This window comes from Zosterops lateralis, assembly GCF_965231275.1.
Source record: "Zosterops lateralis genome assembly, chromosome: 10".
In the NCBI taxonomy this organism is placed as follows: domain Eukaryota; kingdom Metazoa; phylum Chordata; class Aves; order Passeriformes; family Zosteropidae; genus Zosterops; species Zosterops lateralis.
The window spans coordinates 6,371,626-6,388,245 of NC_139770.1; the positions used below are offsets into that span (position 1 = coordinate 6,371,626).

At 40.0% G+C, this 16,620-nt stretch overlaps 1 protein-coding gene across 6 annotated transcripts in view; it reads right to left on the reverse strand.

Moving 5' to 3' along the window:
* Positions 1-16,620, reverse strand: part of TBL1XR1 (TBL1X/Y related 1) — a 109,893-nt gene that overhangs the window by 19,041 nt on the left and 74,232 nt on the right. For all 6 annotated transcript variants that reach the window (XM_083868815.1, XM_083868813.1, XM_083868816.1 and 3 more), the window contains 2 exons: positions 3,249-3,351; positions 969-1,114 (listed from right to left, as the gene is read on the reverse strand). In XM_083868815.1, the coding sequence (XP_083724941.1) occupies positions 969-1,114; positions 3,249-3,306 (204 nt within the window). In that variant the 5' untranslated portion in view covers positions 3,307-3,351. The remainder of the gene's footprint in view (positions 1-968; positions 1,115-3,248; positions 3,352-16,620) is intronic.

Genomic DNA, 16,620 nt, shown 5'->3' on the forward strand with positions numbered 1-16,620 from the left:
CAAACAACAAGGAAGAATTTTATCCTGAAATGGACAAGACCCAGTTAAAAATACCCTTATACATATGCTAGGGCTTTGTAAGGATCTATTTTTAGGGACTAGAAGGATTCCTTGCAATAAATATAGGTTCTTCTTCTTCTATTCCTATCACTTGCTTTATTTTTCTGAGGCTTCCTAAGGGAAAAGATTTGCTTCACTAGGACTGTGAAAACCACACAAACAGCAGACATAAGGGAGACTGGAAAGTGAGCAGAATTAATGGGGAAAAAAAAAAGTTTCCTTCTGTAATCTAACTGACACACACAAAGGCTTCTCACCTTCCAGGCACAAATGAGAGTGGAAATTGAGGGAGAGTGTCTGCACCATCAGGCAGGAAGATACATAGCTTTCTGTACTGCTGGAATAACCATTTAAACATCAAATTTAACAGATCCTGCTCAAGATGAATTAGCCAGCAGAGGCAAAAGGCAAACTGGCATATAGCTTCAGCCTTCCTGCCACAAATTCAAACCCTCTCACTCCTTGGAAACCTTGCCTTTGGGCTCACATTACTTCCCTGTGATGACACAAGAGCCCAAACAAGAGCTGCACAGTGCTCTCCCACCTCCCTAGTGCCAGTCTGTGAAACCAAAAAATGAAGAGATTACTGGTCTCAATTATTATCCTATTGCACTTATCTGGATGCACTACAACATTAGAGTAGGGTTAAAAACTCTACAGACAACGGACCTTTAATCAAAGAGCCAGAACACCATGCCTGGTGGTGTGTGGCTGCACTGGGCAGAACCCCCACCCAGAGTTATGTCACTCCACTCTGGTTCCACCACTGGAGTCATGGTGAACACCAGCAGTAAGGAATCTGAAGTAAAAGTAAATAAATAGGACACAAGAAAGTTAAGAAAAAAACACTAACATTCAAACTTACTGCAAGCAAGGACATAATGCTCCTGCAGGCAAAGCCTCCTTACCTCATTAATACTGACTTCTGCCTCTACATACTGCAGACCTTTCTGGATGATGGAAATCAAAGCAGCTGGTGGCACCAGAGCACCATTTATATTAGACTGGCTGATATGGCTCTCTATACCAAAGGTAAATGCTGAATGGGAAAACCCTAAAGACAAGGCAAAAACATCAGAATTGATTTACAGACAGACAACGCTACTTGCTGTACCATGGTAGGACCTTCTGTTTAAAACCTGAGCAAATTATACAAAGTACAATGCTATAGCATGCTTCTGAACTACCAAAAACTTGTCAAAACACCTCAATTCCCTCATAGTTTAAGTGTACAAAAAGAGAAAAGCAAAGTTCATATATAAACACAACAATTATTACAGTATCAATGGCAAAACATTTGTGCACAAGTCAATATAAAATACACCATTCACTATAGCACTTAAACATGTTTATATAGTCACAAACTACATATAAGTATTGTATTATATGTAGTATTTAATTAAATATATCCAAGACACAAGACTCGCTATTTTGGATCTGTATGTGAACAGAATTCAGGTACAGTGCTGCCATAATTGTATATGCTCTGGCATTTAGAGCTACAATCAGCTACTGTGCACTGATAAAGAAGTGGCAAACATGTTATGGTGCAGCAATGGCAGCTGCTTGCTATTTATTTGAACACCCTGAAAAAATGAATTTAAGCAAGAGAAAAATAGTTGTTTCCGCAAATTAACTTTATTGTCATGGCTTTTTTTCTTTCTTAAACCACTTTTTTTTTTCTTTTCCCCTGTCAGATAAGCAAGAAGCTGCCTGCAAACTTTCAAATTAAGATGAAGCAATTTTGTAAGTTCAGCTTCTATGACAAAAACAATCTGCAACTGGAATAAGAACATGTAGTAGTTTTTGGTAAATTCAGGCAGAAAAATGAGTTTTTGCTTTCTTTTGACAAGCAGAAACTGTAGAAGTCTGCCATCCACCCTTGCTTCTGGTGCTTCTCAGCCTCAGTTTGGGAAATCCATGATCAATGGACATATGTTGCATTAGTCAAATGCATTTTCAACAAGCCTGAAGCCACCCATCAGCAATCACTAAACAAAAACTACAAATCAATAGACTTTGAAAGAGCAAGGTACAATATGCGTATATTTTCTTATATATCTATATGTATATACATTAAAGCTGATCTCTTATACTGTTATCTTAAGACGGGAGTTCATTTTTGCTTTAATCTGTAGACTTCTTTTATGTATTGCTGAGATTGTATTCCCTCCTGCCAGCTGACAATCATCACTTGTTCATTTACTGGGGCATGCCCTGACTTCCAGTCAAATCTTCCCGTTCTAAATGTAGGCTGTGTTAAGCAATCAATATCACAGTTGTGAGTAAAAGATGATGTTGTCTCTTACAGAGCTTCACGAATAACCACCACCACAAAACTCCCTGCAGCCATATGGCTGCATCTAGAAACCCAAACATGCAACCCAAACTCAAACTGCTGATCCCACTGGGGTGAGGAAGCTTTAAAAATAAGGGAGAACTGCTGCATGCTTGTGTTGTGCACACACAATCAGTGTGGAGGGATGTGACAGGAAAAAAAAAATTGGTTTCTCTTCGAGTCTCACAATATTCAAGTGTGTTTTGCTGTTTCTCCTAAGAAGCAGGAGATTCTGGCTATCCAAAAGGAGAAGATCCTCCAAAAAAAGGTCCTGCAGGGATGGAGGCTTTTGGGAACCCCAAGAGTTATTCCTTTAAAAAAATCTGTTCATCTCTATTTAGAGTCAAGTGATACAAGTCATAGTCACAGTTGTCACTTCTTCCTTTGAAGCACAGCCACATCTGCCCTCCCACAGTCACGTTCAGGAAAGGAATTTGGCTACACAAGACCAGCTGGCAGGAGCACCGTAACTCCAACAACAGGAAAAAAAAGAGCATTTTGCTGATCATTCTATTTTCTTCTTCAAGTAGCCCTGAAGAAAATGGTGCAAAGTGCCATCATCACCCTGCAGAGAAGTGATCTCCAGGAAAATGCATTTTAGCAATGGAGTGAGTCCTCGGCTGGTTGACTGCCATCTGAAGACTCCAAATGACTAAATCTGATTAAGTTACAGAAGGTAACTTGGCAGGAATTCATTTTCTTGTTGAGAAGAAACACCAAGAAACAGTTCAGACAGAAGCACATGCCTACTGGCAAAATAATTAAATGAGCCTGTGTTTGCTAAAGCCAGTTGCAGATGAAGATCAAATAAATTATGCATAGTTTAATAACCAGAATTGTAAAAACTCACCTGACTCTTGCAAGTATCTATATACCAGGAAGTTAACCTCATCACTGCTTATACTCATCTTTATTCCCAGTTAAACCATGAGGTCACAACAAAGGACACAACCCTGCAAATAAAAAAAAAGTAGGTCAATTAAATATTTTTAGTACCTAATAGGTATTTCCCAACAAATGCTATATTTATAAAGTAAGTAGCTCCCTGGCAGCATAGTCAATGGCTTTATTTTATAATGCAAATAAGTCTACTGGAGTCATTAAGAAGTCATTTGTCTCACCACAAAATAAAGGTCAGTAAATTAAATATTGAAGAGTTGGATTCTCATACAATGCAAGTTGGTATGGACTGGGGAACTCTGCTGTTTAATATCAGTACTAAAAAGGCCTCATTTCACAGGTTTTAAAAAATAATCAAATAAGTTTCATCCAATCTACATTACTGCTATGGAACACATTTTTTATAACTTGGGCCTCTCTCCATCTGGTTAACAAAGACCAAGAACTTGGTTTCCCATTGGCATCCAGGTAGGTCCTCACTTTTACATCCTAATCTACCCAAATTTTCAGGTACTCCTGCTATAGTGAAAAGGTACAGAACAGTATCAGCTACAACACAGTGTCTGTTCAAAGCAAGCCCAGCTAATCCTGCTAAAGATTAGAAAACATCTCAGCCATACCCTTTGGCTTTGCAAAAGGAATTCTTGACATTAGAAGAAAAACTAAACAGTCCATTTTTCCTAACATTTCTTTAGGCTTTCAGTCACTGTTTCAAAAATATTAATGGGATATATATATATATATTTTTTTTTTACACACACAATTTTTCCTTGATTTTAGTAATGACAAATATTTAGAGACACAAATAATGTATCAGACTACATATGCTTTTGATTATAAACTTCGAAAATATGAGGCAACAGTCTTTAAATGAAGAGCCAGAATACAGTATTTTTTCTAACTCAGTCACATTTTTGAGAACATTCTCATGATGTCTGAATGTTTGAAAACTCTGACCTTTCCAAGTAAACAAGTGAAAACATCAGCTTCCAGGACATGTGATGAAATAATGTCCCCCTCCTGTTCCTATTATCTGTCCAGCACTTTTCATCAGCAAACCTTCACAGGATTTTACCCAGCTGACCACCACCACTGCTTCTCCTATAGAACTGAGTCTGAGAAAGCAAGTGTCTTTCCTACTGTTATTTGACAAAGTTTGACCTGGGATCTGATGTTAAAAAGTACTAGAGAATGGAGTTTTCCTACCTTGTTGAAAATATAAAGTCAGGCCACTTGCCACTGCTGCTCCAGTGGGAAAGTGCAGAATACAGCAGAAAACAACAACTACAAGGTTATGACTGGCATTATAAGGCTGCCATGTGTATTCTCCCTGGGCATCTTTTCCCAGCAAGAATTCCCAAGGTAACAGGAGAAAATGACCACACTGTTTTTCTTATCACCTAATTTTGAGTTTTACCAGTCAACTGCAGCTAAATTGGACAGCAGGAACAGCCCTCCAGGATGTGACTTTCCCACAAGAACCATCATATTATAATGTAAAGGCAAGAGCCGATTAAACCCTCAAGAAGAGGGGAGGCTAAAGGATGAACTCAGGTATGAAAAGGAGTTTATTTGCCTGAAACCACACATGGACATCCCCAAAGCTGCCCGAGGCATGTGGCCACCCAGCTCACAGCCATGCTGTGGGGGGGATGGCTTTAGTTTCTTAAGGAAAACAATAAAATTACAGTTCTACTTAAATCCTTCTCATGTCTAAAGGAAAAAGCTACCCCAAGACAATGACTTCTGGTTAGTGCAACACAAATGGTAAAGGAAGGTACATTGATAGAAACCAACCCTACCCCTCCCCAGCCCCAGCCACACAACACATCCCTGCCAAACTCCAATATCTACTCTGAGGACTTGCTTACTGAGCAGAATGTAAAATTAATGGCATTTTTAGCCATTTTATGCATTAGCAACTAATTCCACCATGTGCTCGATGAAACACTGATTTTATTCAGCTATGTTTTGTTGCCATACATGGTGCAAATTATCTTTAAGACTGTTTTTTACAGAAAAATGCTGTAGGAAGAGGAACAATATTTTCCTTCAGAAGAGAAGGTAATTAACTTTAAAGAAACTCATAAAGATCTTTTTACATTACGTACACACACACACACACACAAATGGCAGTGTTTGTTTCATGAGTCTGCCACCAATATTCCAAATCCTGCTGCATCACCAAAAACGACAGATCAAACCACAGAAATGTGATGAAAGTGCTATTTGTCACACAGAGAGGTCCTGAATTATTTATATAAAGAGGGCTCCCCCCTCACAAAGCAGAACCCTGGAGATGCCACATCAATTCAGCTGTAATCTTAGCTGGGGAGCTGAAGGGGGAAAAAAAAAAAAATACCCTAACGTTTTGCTAGTCTGTCAAAAGTGTTCCTCACCCCACCCGAATCAAAGGAGCCTCATTTTCCCGAGGCTGTTTGGAGTATTTTACACAATAATCCTGGGCCCTGCCCGGCCATCGGGAGGTGGCACTGCAGCACCGGCTGTGCCGGCCCGGCCGCCACAAAAACACACAAACAGCCCCAAATAAACACACGGTTTGCCTGAGGAGGGGCACAGAGCTGGAAAGGGTGGGCAAAAGGTCCCGGTGTTTTACCGAAATGCTGCTTTGTGCGTGTTTTCAGCGCTCATTTATATTTTCTGGGAGGTGTTTACTGTGTTTCCCCTGCCCCAGGCCCAGCCTGGGGACAAGTGTCCCACAGCCAAGTGACACAAGGAATGGGAGAACGAGGAGCAACAACAAACTACCTTCCAACCCAAAAAAGAAAAAACACAGTAAAAGAGGATACAATAATTATTTCCCTTTGATACACACTGAATTAACACCAGGCTTACGCTGCCAGCCCTCAAATTGCTTGTGAGAATGGAGAATGTACACACGTACCCCACACCCTAAAAATATCACTTCATCAATGCTGGCTAATTCCTCCCAAATTCACTGTTTCCACAAGCAATCGATTCCTTATTTTGGGCACTTTAATAGATATTAATGTTGCTCTTCATTTTATATGCGGAAATTAAATCACTGAAGAGATACATAAAAATGAGACAAAAATAAGTAGAAGTTAACATGTAAGTCCTAGCAGTCTTAGATTTGTAGCCTAATTTTTATAGGGATCATTAAAAACACCTTAAAATATTTGCAGCTTTATGTCCCAAACCCATTCTAAAAATGTGATGAGATCCTTAAGGCCTTTTTTTTTATTTTATTTTCTTGCCCTTAGAAACATTCCAGGTCTTCCTCAAAACATTCTGTGGAATTACATGGCAAAGTATGATGCGCCCACATTGCTGTTTGAGATCCAATTATGCTTTTAAAGGAAATCTCTCCCACTTGCCTCTACTTCTGTTTTACACCCTGGAGCAGGCACAGCCCATGTGAAGCAGATTCCTCACTGGTAAAACCAGGATTAAATAAATAAACAAAATACACCATGAGAGGTAACAAAAGGATGGGCATGAGAGGTTACAAAAAATTACCAAATTAATCACAGGATCAATATTCCCTGCTCAAAACAAAGTCCATTTCAGCAGGCCCCTTCCCAGGTTTTATTTCCTTTCCCAGAGGATGGGCTGTGGTTTGGAACACCACTGGCTCAGTTAGAATCAGCACAGCATCCAGATATCCCAGGGAATTTTTAATGCTGCTATAGAAAGTCCCCAAAGTCCCAAAATTTATCAGGCATAACGCACATCAAGCCATAAAAATCAACTGTCTATAGAGATGCTGCCCTGGAGATTGACTCAGTAACAGGTCAGGAGCAGACAAGACACAGGCCTGTGCTTTAGACAAACTGACCCACCCGTTCCATCCCAGGAATTGCACACAAATTCATCTGGAAGCTGCTTTTTTTCAAAGGGAACAAGGTTTCTTATCCCAGAGACAACCCCAGCTCTGGCTTTGCTCCCAAGCTGGCAGAAGCGTGTCTGTGTTTCTGTGCCTGCCCCAAGGCAGCACCTCTGTCTCCTGAGGACCATTCACACACTTCATGCCTGGGATAAAATTTACAACTAAAATCCATGAAAAAGGAGACGGAGTTCCACTCTCACCAACACCAGATCCGCAGGGTAATCAGTGCCAATGGTGCCAACCTGGTTGTGTTTCTGACAAATCATTATTCCACTCCACATGTTTGTGGTAGCTTTGTGCTCCTTGTCCAGGTTCAGGCGAAATGCTGGAGAGCAGATGCTGCCTGATATGGCTCCTGGCCTAATAGGATTTTTGGTTGTTTAGGGGTTTTTTTTTCAGACAAACTTGAACTGGCAGAGAAAGTTTATACATCAGATTATTAAAGGATATCTCTTAATCACCATTTGATAATGTACACTAGAGTTACACTACAATTAGAGTTATTGTATCATCAAATAACAGCTTAAGAAAGTGATATTTCTGCAGTTGAAGGCGAGCTCTAACACATTCCCAATAGGAAGGATAACAGGAAAACCTGACAGGCTGCTGTGAATAATAATTCCCCCAAAACATACCAATCATTAGTTTGATACCAAATATGATCTGTTAAAGTAAGCAGTTAATGCTCTGGGTAGCTCTGAAGAATGCTTAACGATCAGACATGAACAGGCTGCTACATTTATCCACGGAAAACAGAAGTCTGGCTACAGAAACAATAAATCCCCTACCACACAAATATTGCTATTAGAGCTTTTATTTTTTCCTCTCTTGCAAGAAATCCAGACAAATATTTTGTTAGCATATGTGCATATAGACATTTTATCAGTTGTTGCTTAAGTCTTTCTTGTTTTTAATGGCCATGATGATGAAAATAAAAAGAGCAAAGGGTGCTGTTTCAATCCAGCCACTCAGACCTGACAAACTCCTGGATGTGTGAGGTTTCAGCAGGATTTCATTCAGATACCAAAGCCACCACAGGTTACAGAACGGGAGATTTACACCACAAAACACCATTCCTTGTGGCTGCTGTTCTACTAAAGCTTTCTCCAAATGCTCTTCCCCAAAACATGGTGGGCTCATCCCCAGTGGCTGATGAAATTCCCACGTTTACATCCAAAGAAGGGTTCTGCATAAGCCCTTTAGAAATGCTTTATAAAGGAAAACTCATAAAATAATTAGTGGGTTCTTCACCTTAAGCATGCAGTCTATGACTCGTGTTGTACATCCTTCTGTGTAAGAATTTATTAGACACAATTTCGATCAAAATGAACATTTTGTCACACTTAAAAAAAAAAAAAAAGGTTGATTTTTCTTCAAGTGTATCAGCTACTTGCTCTAAACATTCCTATTTTCTCTTTCACGTCTTCACTTGAGCAATGGGGGCCAATATTGTATTGGGCACAGTACAACTGAACCCTTAGCAAAGTTTTCCTACTATCTGATGATCTGCAGTTAGGAATTCTAGCATTCTCAATTAAAAGAAAAGCATTTTTTCAAGTTAAATGCCCAAGTGTTTTCTGTAATATCTCAAAAGAGTGTTCTCATTTTTTGCATTTTTACCTGAGCCTCTAAATTGCTATTAGCTAAATGCCCTTTTGTTTAAGATTTAATAATACGTCAGACGTGTACTTGCATAAAAAATATCTGTAATTCTATCTTATGAACCTTCTAACTGATTTCCCATATCATCAGGCTTTGCTAGTTTTCCTTCCAGTAATTTAAACCAAGAGATGCTTCTCATGTTCATTGTTTAACTCTATTGCTTTGCTTTTAACCTCAGGAACACAGCTTAATTTCTGAACACTGGGAAAAAAAAAATAACTTTTCCTTTCCTCATCTGAATTGCCTTCCTTAGCTCAGGCAATAAATATTTGTATTCTGTACTTCAGCTTTAGTGACCTAATTTATGGCAACAGTCTCTGCCTTTCCATGCCAATTTGAGAGTATGAAGAATACAAGATGACAAAGCCAGTCTGAAATCTTCTGAAGAAAAAGAATTACAACCCTGAAAGGGAAGAGAGGGGGAAAAAAATAAAACCCAAACAAAACCCACAACAAAACATAAAACCACCAAAAACCTTGGCTAAAAGTAAGTTACTGTCTATTTATCTAAAAAATGCAGTCCAGTCCTGAGTACAGTTACAAAATATGCTGCAGATGAAGCCCATTTGTTGATTTTGCCTAGAGCAAAGTAGTATTTAATTACTGAGCTACGAATCTCCTCCCCAAAGTCATATGCTGTGTGGCCCAGGAGGCTGGAATTCCGGATGTTACAGCACAGACACAAGTGACAGCACACCCACTATTGCATTTCCACGGCTGTGGCTACAAAGCTGCAAACTTCTGTGCTTTCTAGAGGTGAAAATACATCTTCCTGGACAGCTACAGGGCATCTTGCAGTGATTCTTGGCAGCCACATTTTGTAAATCCCTAGGCTGACCAAAGATACAGGGATATTTTGGGTACTGACACTTTATTCACCACTTTACGTTCTTAAACCTTTTTTTTTCTTTTCATTATTACAATGCAACACCAGAAGAAATTATGTTTGGGGAAGATTTTTCTCCTTATTTCCTCTATCAGAATAGTAAAGACATATTGTTTATTAGTATTTTAAAGACTTTTCAACTCTCTGGGTAACAATGAAAGTAGACACAGATGGACTAAAGGATCTCCAGAGCTCCCTTCCAATACCAATCATTCTGTGAGATCTCTTTAAAGGCACAACTCTCCTGCATGACAATTACAACCTAGTTGAAATGGAGCTAGTCCTGATACATCCTTCTGCAGACACAAGTATGTTCCTTTATAACTTAAAAGCCAAACTCAGCTGCTCAGAACATGCAGTAAAACCTCCAGCAGTAAGTTGTGCCTCACTTTTGATTACTTCATGAAAACCATCCATCCCTGACTCCCCACAAGACCCCAAGCCCAAATATCTTGTTTGGTGAAGGATTTTTAATCACAGAGCTCAGGCTCCCTGATGGAGACAAACTGGGATTAAATGAAAACTGTCCAGACATAGTAGTTCAAAGGTTAAACCACCACCTTCTTTCAATACTTAAATAATTATCAGAACACACCAGGAAATATAGCTAAACATTATGAAATGCTCCTTGATCAATTGTCTAATCCAGACCAAAGGCATTTTTAGAAAGGAAGAACCTGTAGCTTGATGAGATGACCTTCAGGGTTAGACTGTCCTACCCACACACAAGCTGGACAGATGATTATGGCAGCAAAACTGGAAATGTGGCATTTGTAAAACTGATTAGAAAGCGATTGGTCCTGATTGATGACCAGAATTAGCAGAATCACCTGAGGGAGCAGTAGTGTAAGTCTGGCCAGTATGGATTACTTCAAGATGACCTGCAAGGTCCAAATTCCAGACTCTGTGTGCTAAATATATCTCTGTAATGGAGAGGGAAGCACCAGACAAATGCTTGGCATTCCTCCAGAGAGAGACATCTGTCCATCTGTCCCTCGGAAGGGAAAATCACCTTATTAGAGGGGCATCTCAGGAACAGTGGTAACATCAAACAAGCTCTGCAGCTTCCATTCTTATGCCATTAGAAGGATGTCCCTTTAAACAGAGCTACAGTCCTTCAGGAATACCTAATTCCAATAAATAAAGACTTCTGCAATCAAATTTTTAGACCCTGTCTCAAGAAGGCTTTGTGAAATTGTTCAATGGCTTTACTAAGTGCTAAAATAGCTGCCTGCTAATGCTGCCTGGATCTAGACACAGAACAGCTGCTGGAATCAAGTCCAAGAAAGGTGAAAACTGGAAAAAGCCTTTTCTGCCACACTGTTTAAAATCCTCTGCACTCCTTTTTGGCACGCATCTGGTTTTAACTATATGGCTGCTGATCTCCTGTGCCACATAAAAGCCTTTGCAAGAAATTAATTATGGATGAATGTGGGAGCACACCCATTAAACCTCGCTTGGATCAAACTGTGTAAGAAATTCTGAAAAAATAACAGATTGAGAAGAGCCCTTGAGTCAGTCAAAATGAGCCTTATCAACTGCTTCTGTTGAGACTAAGGTAAGGAGTGGCAAGGTCCAAAAATGCTTTTCTATTTGTGGACACCGCCACTGAAAATAAACACAACTCTTGTGGTTCAATCTTTTTGATTAAGAACCTGTAGAGATTAACAGTTAAATAGGATTAAAAATCTCCATACCGTGCTAAGTCTCTCCTCTCACTTGATTTATTCTCATTTTCACTGCTAGAAAACCTATTAAATAACGTGGTCTGTAAGTCTGATCAGGAACATTCCATTTTTTCCAATATGTTCCTCCTGATGTTCCCACAATAGATCATTCAGGGCTCTAAGGGACTGTGTCAATTGAATTGAATGATGTGGTCGCCTGCTGGTACATAAATGCAAAAGCAAAGCTGAGGGGGTTTATTTTCAAAACAGGAGACATTGATCCTGTGACAATGTTCCATTACCCTGACTTTATTTCTATTAGAGACAGTGATTACATCTACATCAATTGCTTGAGCTGATGGATACTGGTGCACTAAGAGTGACACAGTTTTTCACTAGGCTGCAGCTGGATGCTGATGGCTTACAAAAGAAGACTCGTTTCCAACTAATGCTACTTATTTCTCCATGGAAAACCACTAAAGTTTGGGCAGACTTTTGTAATTAGTCAGTTTTCAGTTGTCTGTGTTTTTTTGTGGGGGATTTGTGTGTTCTGTAAATCTTATTGTGGAATGGTGATTAGTGACTATATAGTCTGGCATGGATTCTATTTGTTATGATTAAAATATTTACATTGCTACCTGCTGGTAATAAAACAGCAGATGTAGTTCCCAGAAGCAGCTGTGGGAAGGTATTTCTGCACTCCTACAACAGCAGCCCCATCTTGACGGGATTTTTTCATACAGCTGTATGGGCTCCTCTTCCCTTTTCATGCAGTCTCACCCTTTTGCAGCTTCTGTCCACTGCTCTTGCTATCTTTCCCAAGCTGGTGATCCATCTTCCAGCTTTCATCTCTTGATCTGACATCTGATCTCAAGCCTGTGGTCACACATTTGCCCTGGTTTTCACCTCTTCACTGTGCACTGCCTACACATACTCTGCACTCCTAAGCCCATCTCTCTGCTGCTCTCCAGAGCATTTATCTGTACCTCCTTCAGTCACTCCTTTTTCTATGTCCTTCTTTCATTACTTCTCCATTACAACATAAGCTGCTAACAATTTGCACAAATAAATTCTGCTGGTTGGAAAAAAAAAATTAAATTCATCATCAACAACAGTGTTTTCTAGTCCAAGAAAACCCTGTTCATTTTATTTGTCCTTGTTTGTTTAGCCTGGTGCCCTGAGTCATGTCCTGAACTGCCTGCAGGAGAAAGGCCTTTGTCTGACTCACTTCAATGTATTTACCAGAATGGGTTCCCTCATTCTCGATAAGGAAGTTTCTTTTTAATGTTGCCATAACAACACAAATTCGAGGTGATTGGGCGTGACACCTGCACAAAGTAACCAAGCACAGCACTGCTCTGAGTTCCCAGCACAAACAGGTGCAGAAATTGGGACCAGGGCAGGTCTGCCAGAGCCAACCAGCACCTCCTCCCTGCCCCAAGCTGATGCCTACAACTCAGCACAACGTGCTAGCTGGGCACCTCCTTGCTCAAGTCCATTTCATACTGCACATCTAGAATTTTTGCACAACCAACAGCAAAATAAAAAGACTCCAAATTGTGCTCTGTGGTGTGACTGGGGACCTGCAAGGCTGACCCTGCAGGGAGATCCAAGCAGCCCTTGCCCAGCAGTTCTGAGAACAGTGAGTTCTGCTAGAGTCCAACTTTGGAAACACTCATTGCTGGTCACTCCTGCCTGATGGTGTTGGAATAGTTTATTTTTGCAAACCACTGTATTTTTGGGTTTTATTAAGGTTGGTATCATTACTTGGGTAACTATACTAAATTTCTGCAGCTCTTTTGGGACTGGTTCCTCTTTCCTAGTGAACAACCAAATTAAAATTAAAAACGAAACATGCATCAGTCTGGGCAGACACTGCTCCATGAACATGATGTTGTTTTCCAACAAAAGATCCACTCCTTCATTCACCCTACCCTCAGGTCTGAGCCTGAACACTCTCACCTCAGCTTTTTAAACACCTACAAAGTTATTTGCAAGTGCAGGTATTATTTTTAGTGTAAGAAGTTGACAGAACTCCATAAATAATACAAACCATGTAAATGGAGCAGGAGAAGCATTTCCTGGAGTGGAAGGATGCTCTGTGTGTGTGTGTGTGAGCATCTTTCCTGACCCCTACATTACTTTAGAAAAGATCAGGGATCATCAGGCACAGTACAGCTTCAGCAGTGTCGATGATATAAACATATGAAAAAGAGAGAGGCAGTAATGAGATGCTCAGTGCACAGAACAGGTCCTGAAGAGGCTTTGATCCATTCTAAACGCAAATAAACCCAGCTTATTTCCCCATTGTTAAGCCTAGCCTTTTATGCCTTTCCCATGAGAAAAGAAGTTTTGGAATTATGTACTTTGGCAGAATCTAGTTTGGGAATAAATAATTTTTCTGAAATTCCTTTGTGGTGCATAAAAGCTGCCAATTCTTTTCCTGAGGCAGATGTCTTGTTGAACAGTAACAGCTCTGAGCCCTGGGTTTCTGAAAAATTAAGGATGAAACATAAAACCCCTGTGAGAGAATACCATAATGGGGTGAAAAAAGGAAAAAAATCCAACCTAACAACCCCACAGGACATAGAGAAGATCTTTTAGTTACAACTTATTGATATTTCAAGTCAAGAAAATATGAACTGTTAACAAGGAAAGACAATTTCCAGCTTTAGTGGTCATTAATCACAGTCAGCTCAAGAGCAGCTACATCAGAACCTGCTACTTACTGAAGAGGAGGTCAGATTTCTTTATCTATTTTTAAATTTGGGATGAAGAAAAAGAAGAGAGTGCCCTTTGGACAGGGAAAACAATTAATTCATTATACTAACAATGCAGGGGTTTGTTGTGGATTTTTTTAACAAAAAAACCCAACTTTAATACATCTGACTTCTTAGGACAAGGTCAGTATTACTCATGATTTGTGGATTAATGGCAAACAGGTAGATTGGCACTTGTGAACATTAATACCAGAAATACACTGCACTTTAAACAAGCTTAACTCCATTTCTCCAGTATTAAACATGCTAAAAATCCAATGCAGTTGGCCAGCAGAATTTGGTATTGAAAATATAGGCTAACATTCATCATATTTAGTATTCAAACTTTTCCACAGCCATGAAACATATCTTAAAGCCTGGAATAAATTAAATGTAAACTGACAAGTTCTTCTAGCCCAAATATGTTCACCTCAAGAGATTTAAAGACATGCAACTCACAACTGACTGCAGCATTATGTATGAATGAAGTTCTAAAGAAAGCTTAACAAAGTTTACCCGTCAGATTAAAAACTCCACTCTTTGCTTTGCCCAAGCAGTTTCATATCCACTTCTGCTCACTAAAGCAGCCTGTGGGAATCTGCAGGTAAATAATCATTATGAGTGCGGGATCTTTAAAAAAGTGGAAACCCCTCCACTTTTTGCAAACCCAAAAGTCACAGAGAACGTGTTTCTGCAATTGGTCACATGAATGCAAAACAAGGATACGTGTGAATCTCCAAGAGCTGTGTCTACTCCCACACTCCTGCACTATCCCTGCCCTACTGGTTGCTAATCTACAAAAAAAGCCTCCTTTCCTTCATACCACTCCACCAATGCCACCTACAACACCATCTTATTCTTAAATAAAACCAAAAGCAACACTAGTATTAAAAAGTGCAAACTATAGCTCTGAGTCTTTAAGAAGCCATCTTAGAATTACAGCACATTTTTGTTCAGGAATAATCAAACTGCAATGTCTAAGGACAAATGACAGAAATCAGTTACCTGTGTAAACAACATCAGGTGCAAAGGGGATCTATGTAATCATCTTCACCTAAAGGGTTTTTTTTTAATAATTAAAGACCAATTAGCAGGAGAAAAAATTAAATCAGATATTCCTCATTTTTTAAAAAAGATGTACAAATTAAATTTAACACTTATAAATTTATTTCAGAAAAAGGGCCTATGAAGTGGATCAGAAACCATTTGTATTCACTTTGGCACCTCAAGATTTAATTTCAGGTGAACCTTGAAGTTAGGCAGCTAAATTTTCCAGAAGCACATAGATCACTTAGATACCATACCAGAATTATTTCCAAGGAAGAACAGGATGCGAAGCTCTTGCCTTTTGTGGCTACTTCCTATCAAGACCCATCTCCCAAGAGCCATGAAAGAAAGTAAGAAAAAAACACTGTCTGACGAACATTATTTTTGGTATTCAAAGAGGCAAAGCTCTTCTTATTTGTTAAACTTAAATATTACAGTAGGGGTTTAATACCCATGATCTCAGCCCTGCTACAGACACTGGGCACAGCCACTCATGAACACAAACAATTGCAGCTGCAGACAGCACTGATTCATTGTCCCAGGCAGTGACACAGCATCATCACGGTACTCAGCCTATTTTCCATTTGCAACCCAGAATACCAGGAATGTGAGACCAGTGTAAAAATTCCCATTTCTTCTTTCACTGCTCTGCATGCCAATCTGCAATACTGGTGTAATCTATCATAGTAATAGAGGAATAAAGCAACAGAAACCCCAGCAACATCTCAGGGCTGCCAGGGAAGGAGGAGAGTGTTCCTGAGACAGGTCTGGAAAAGGTGTGGTAGTGGTCAGCCATTAGGGCAGAGTGCTGCTTTACTTTTACAAAATGAAAGACTGGGCATTCCTGGGCCACCATTCTGTCATCGTGGTCCCCTCAGGGCTGTCACTGCCTCCTGCACAGGGCTCAGGAGGCAGCGGGGTGACAACCAGGGGATGGGAGGGGCAGTGCAGTGACCCTCGGTCCAGTCACTGTGAGACTGGACACTCAACTGCACAACAGGAGACCCTGGTGGGCACACAGGCAGCTCTGATAAAAACACCTCACCCCCAGGAACTCTGCAACAAGGGACAGATTGTTTTACAAGCCTGCAAGTATCTCTTCCCTTAATTTATACAATTTTCAGTTTTGGGTGAAGGAACCACCCTCAGTGCAGACATTCCATCTCTGCATCCCTACATCCTACTCTGTACCATACCTCCAATCTGACTGTGGAGGTTTTCATGAACAAAACCTGTACCGTCTAGGTATCAGTGCTGTGTATTTTGGCAGAGACATCTCCATCTGTATGAGCTATACCCAAAGTTCAATAAGAAGTTGTATTGATTTTTCTCTTCAAGCATATATATATATATATTTGATGAAAAACTCACTCGTGTCTCCAAAAATTGTCTACACATTAAGCTGATCACCCTCCTGCCTTCAGCATCTG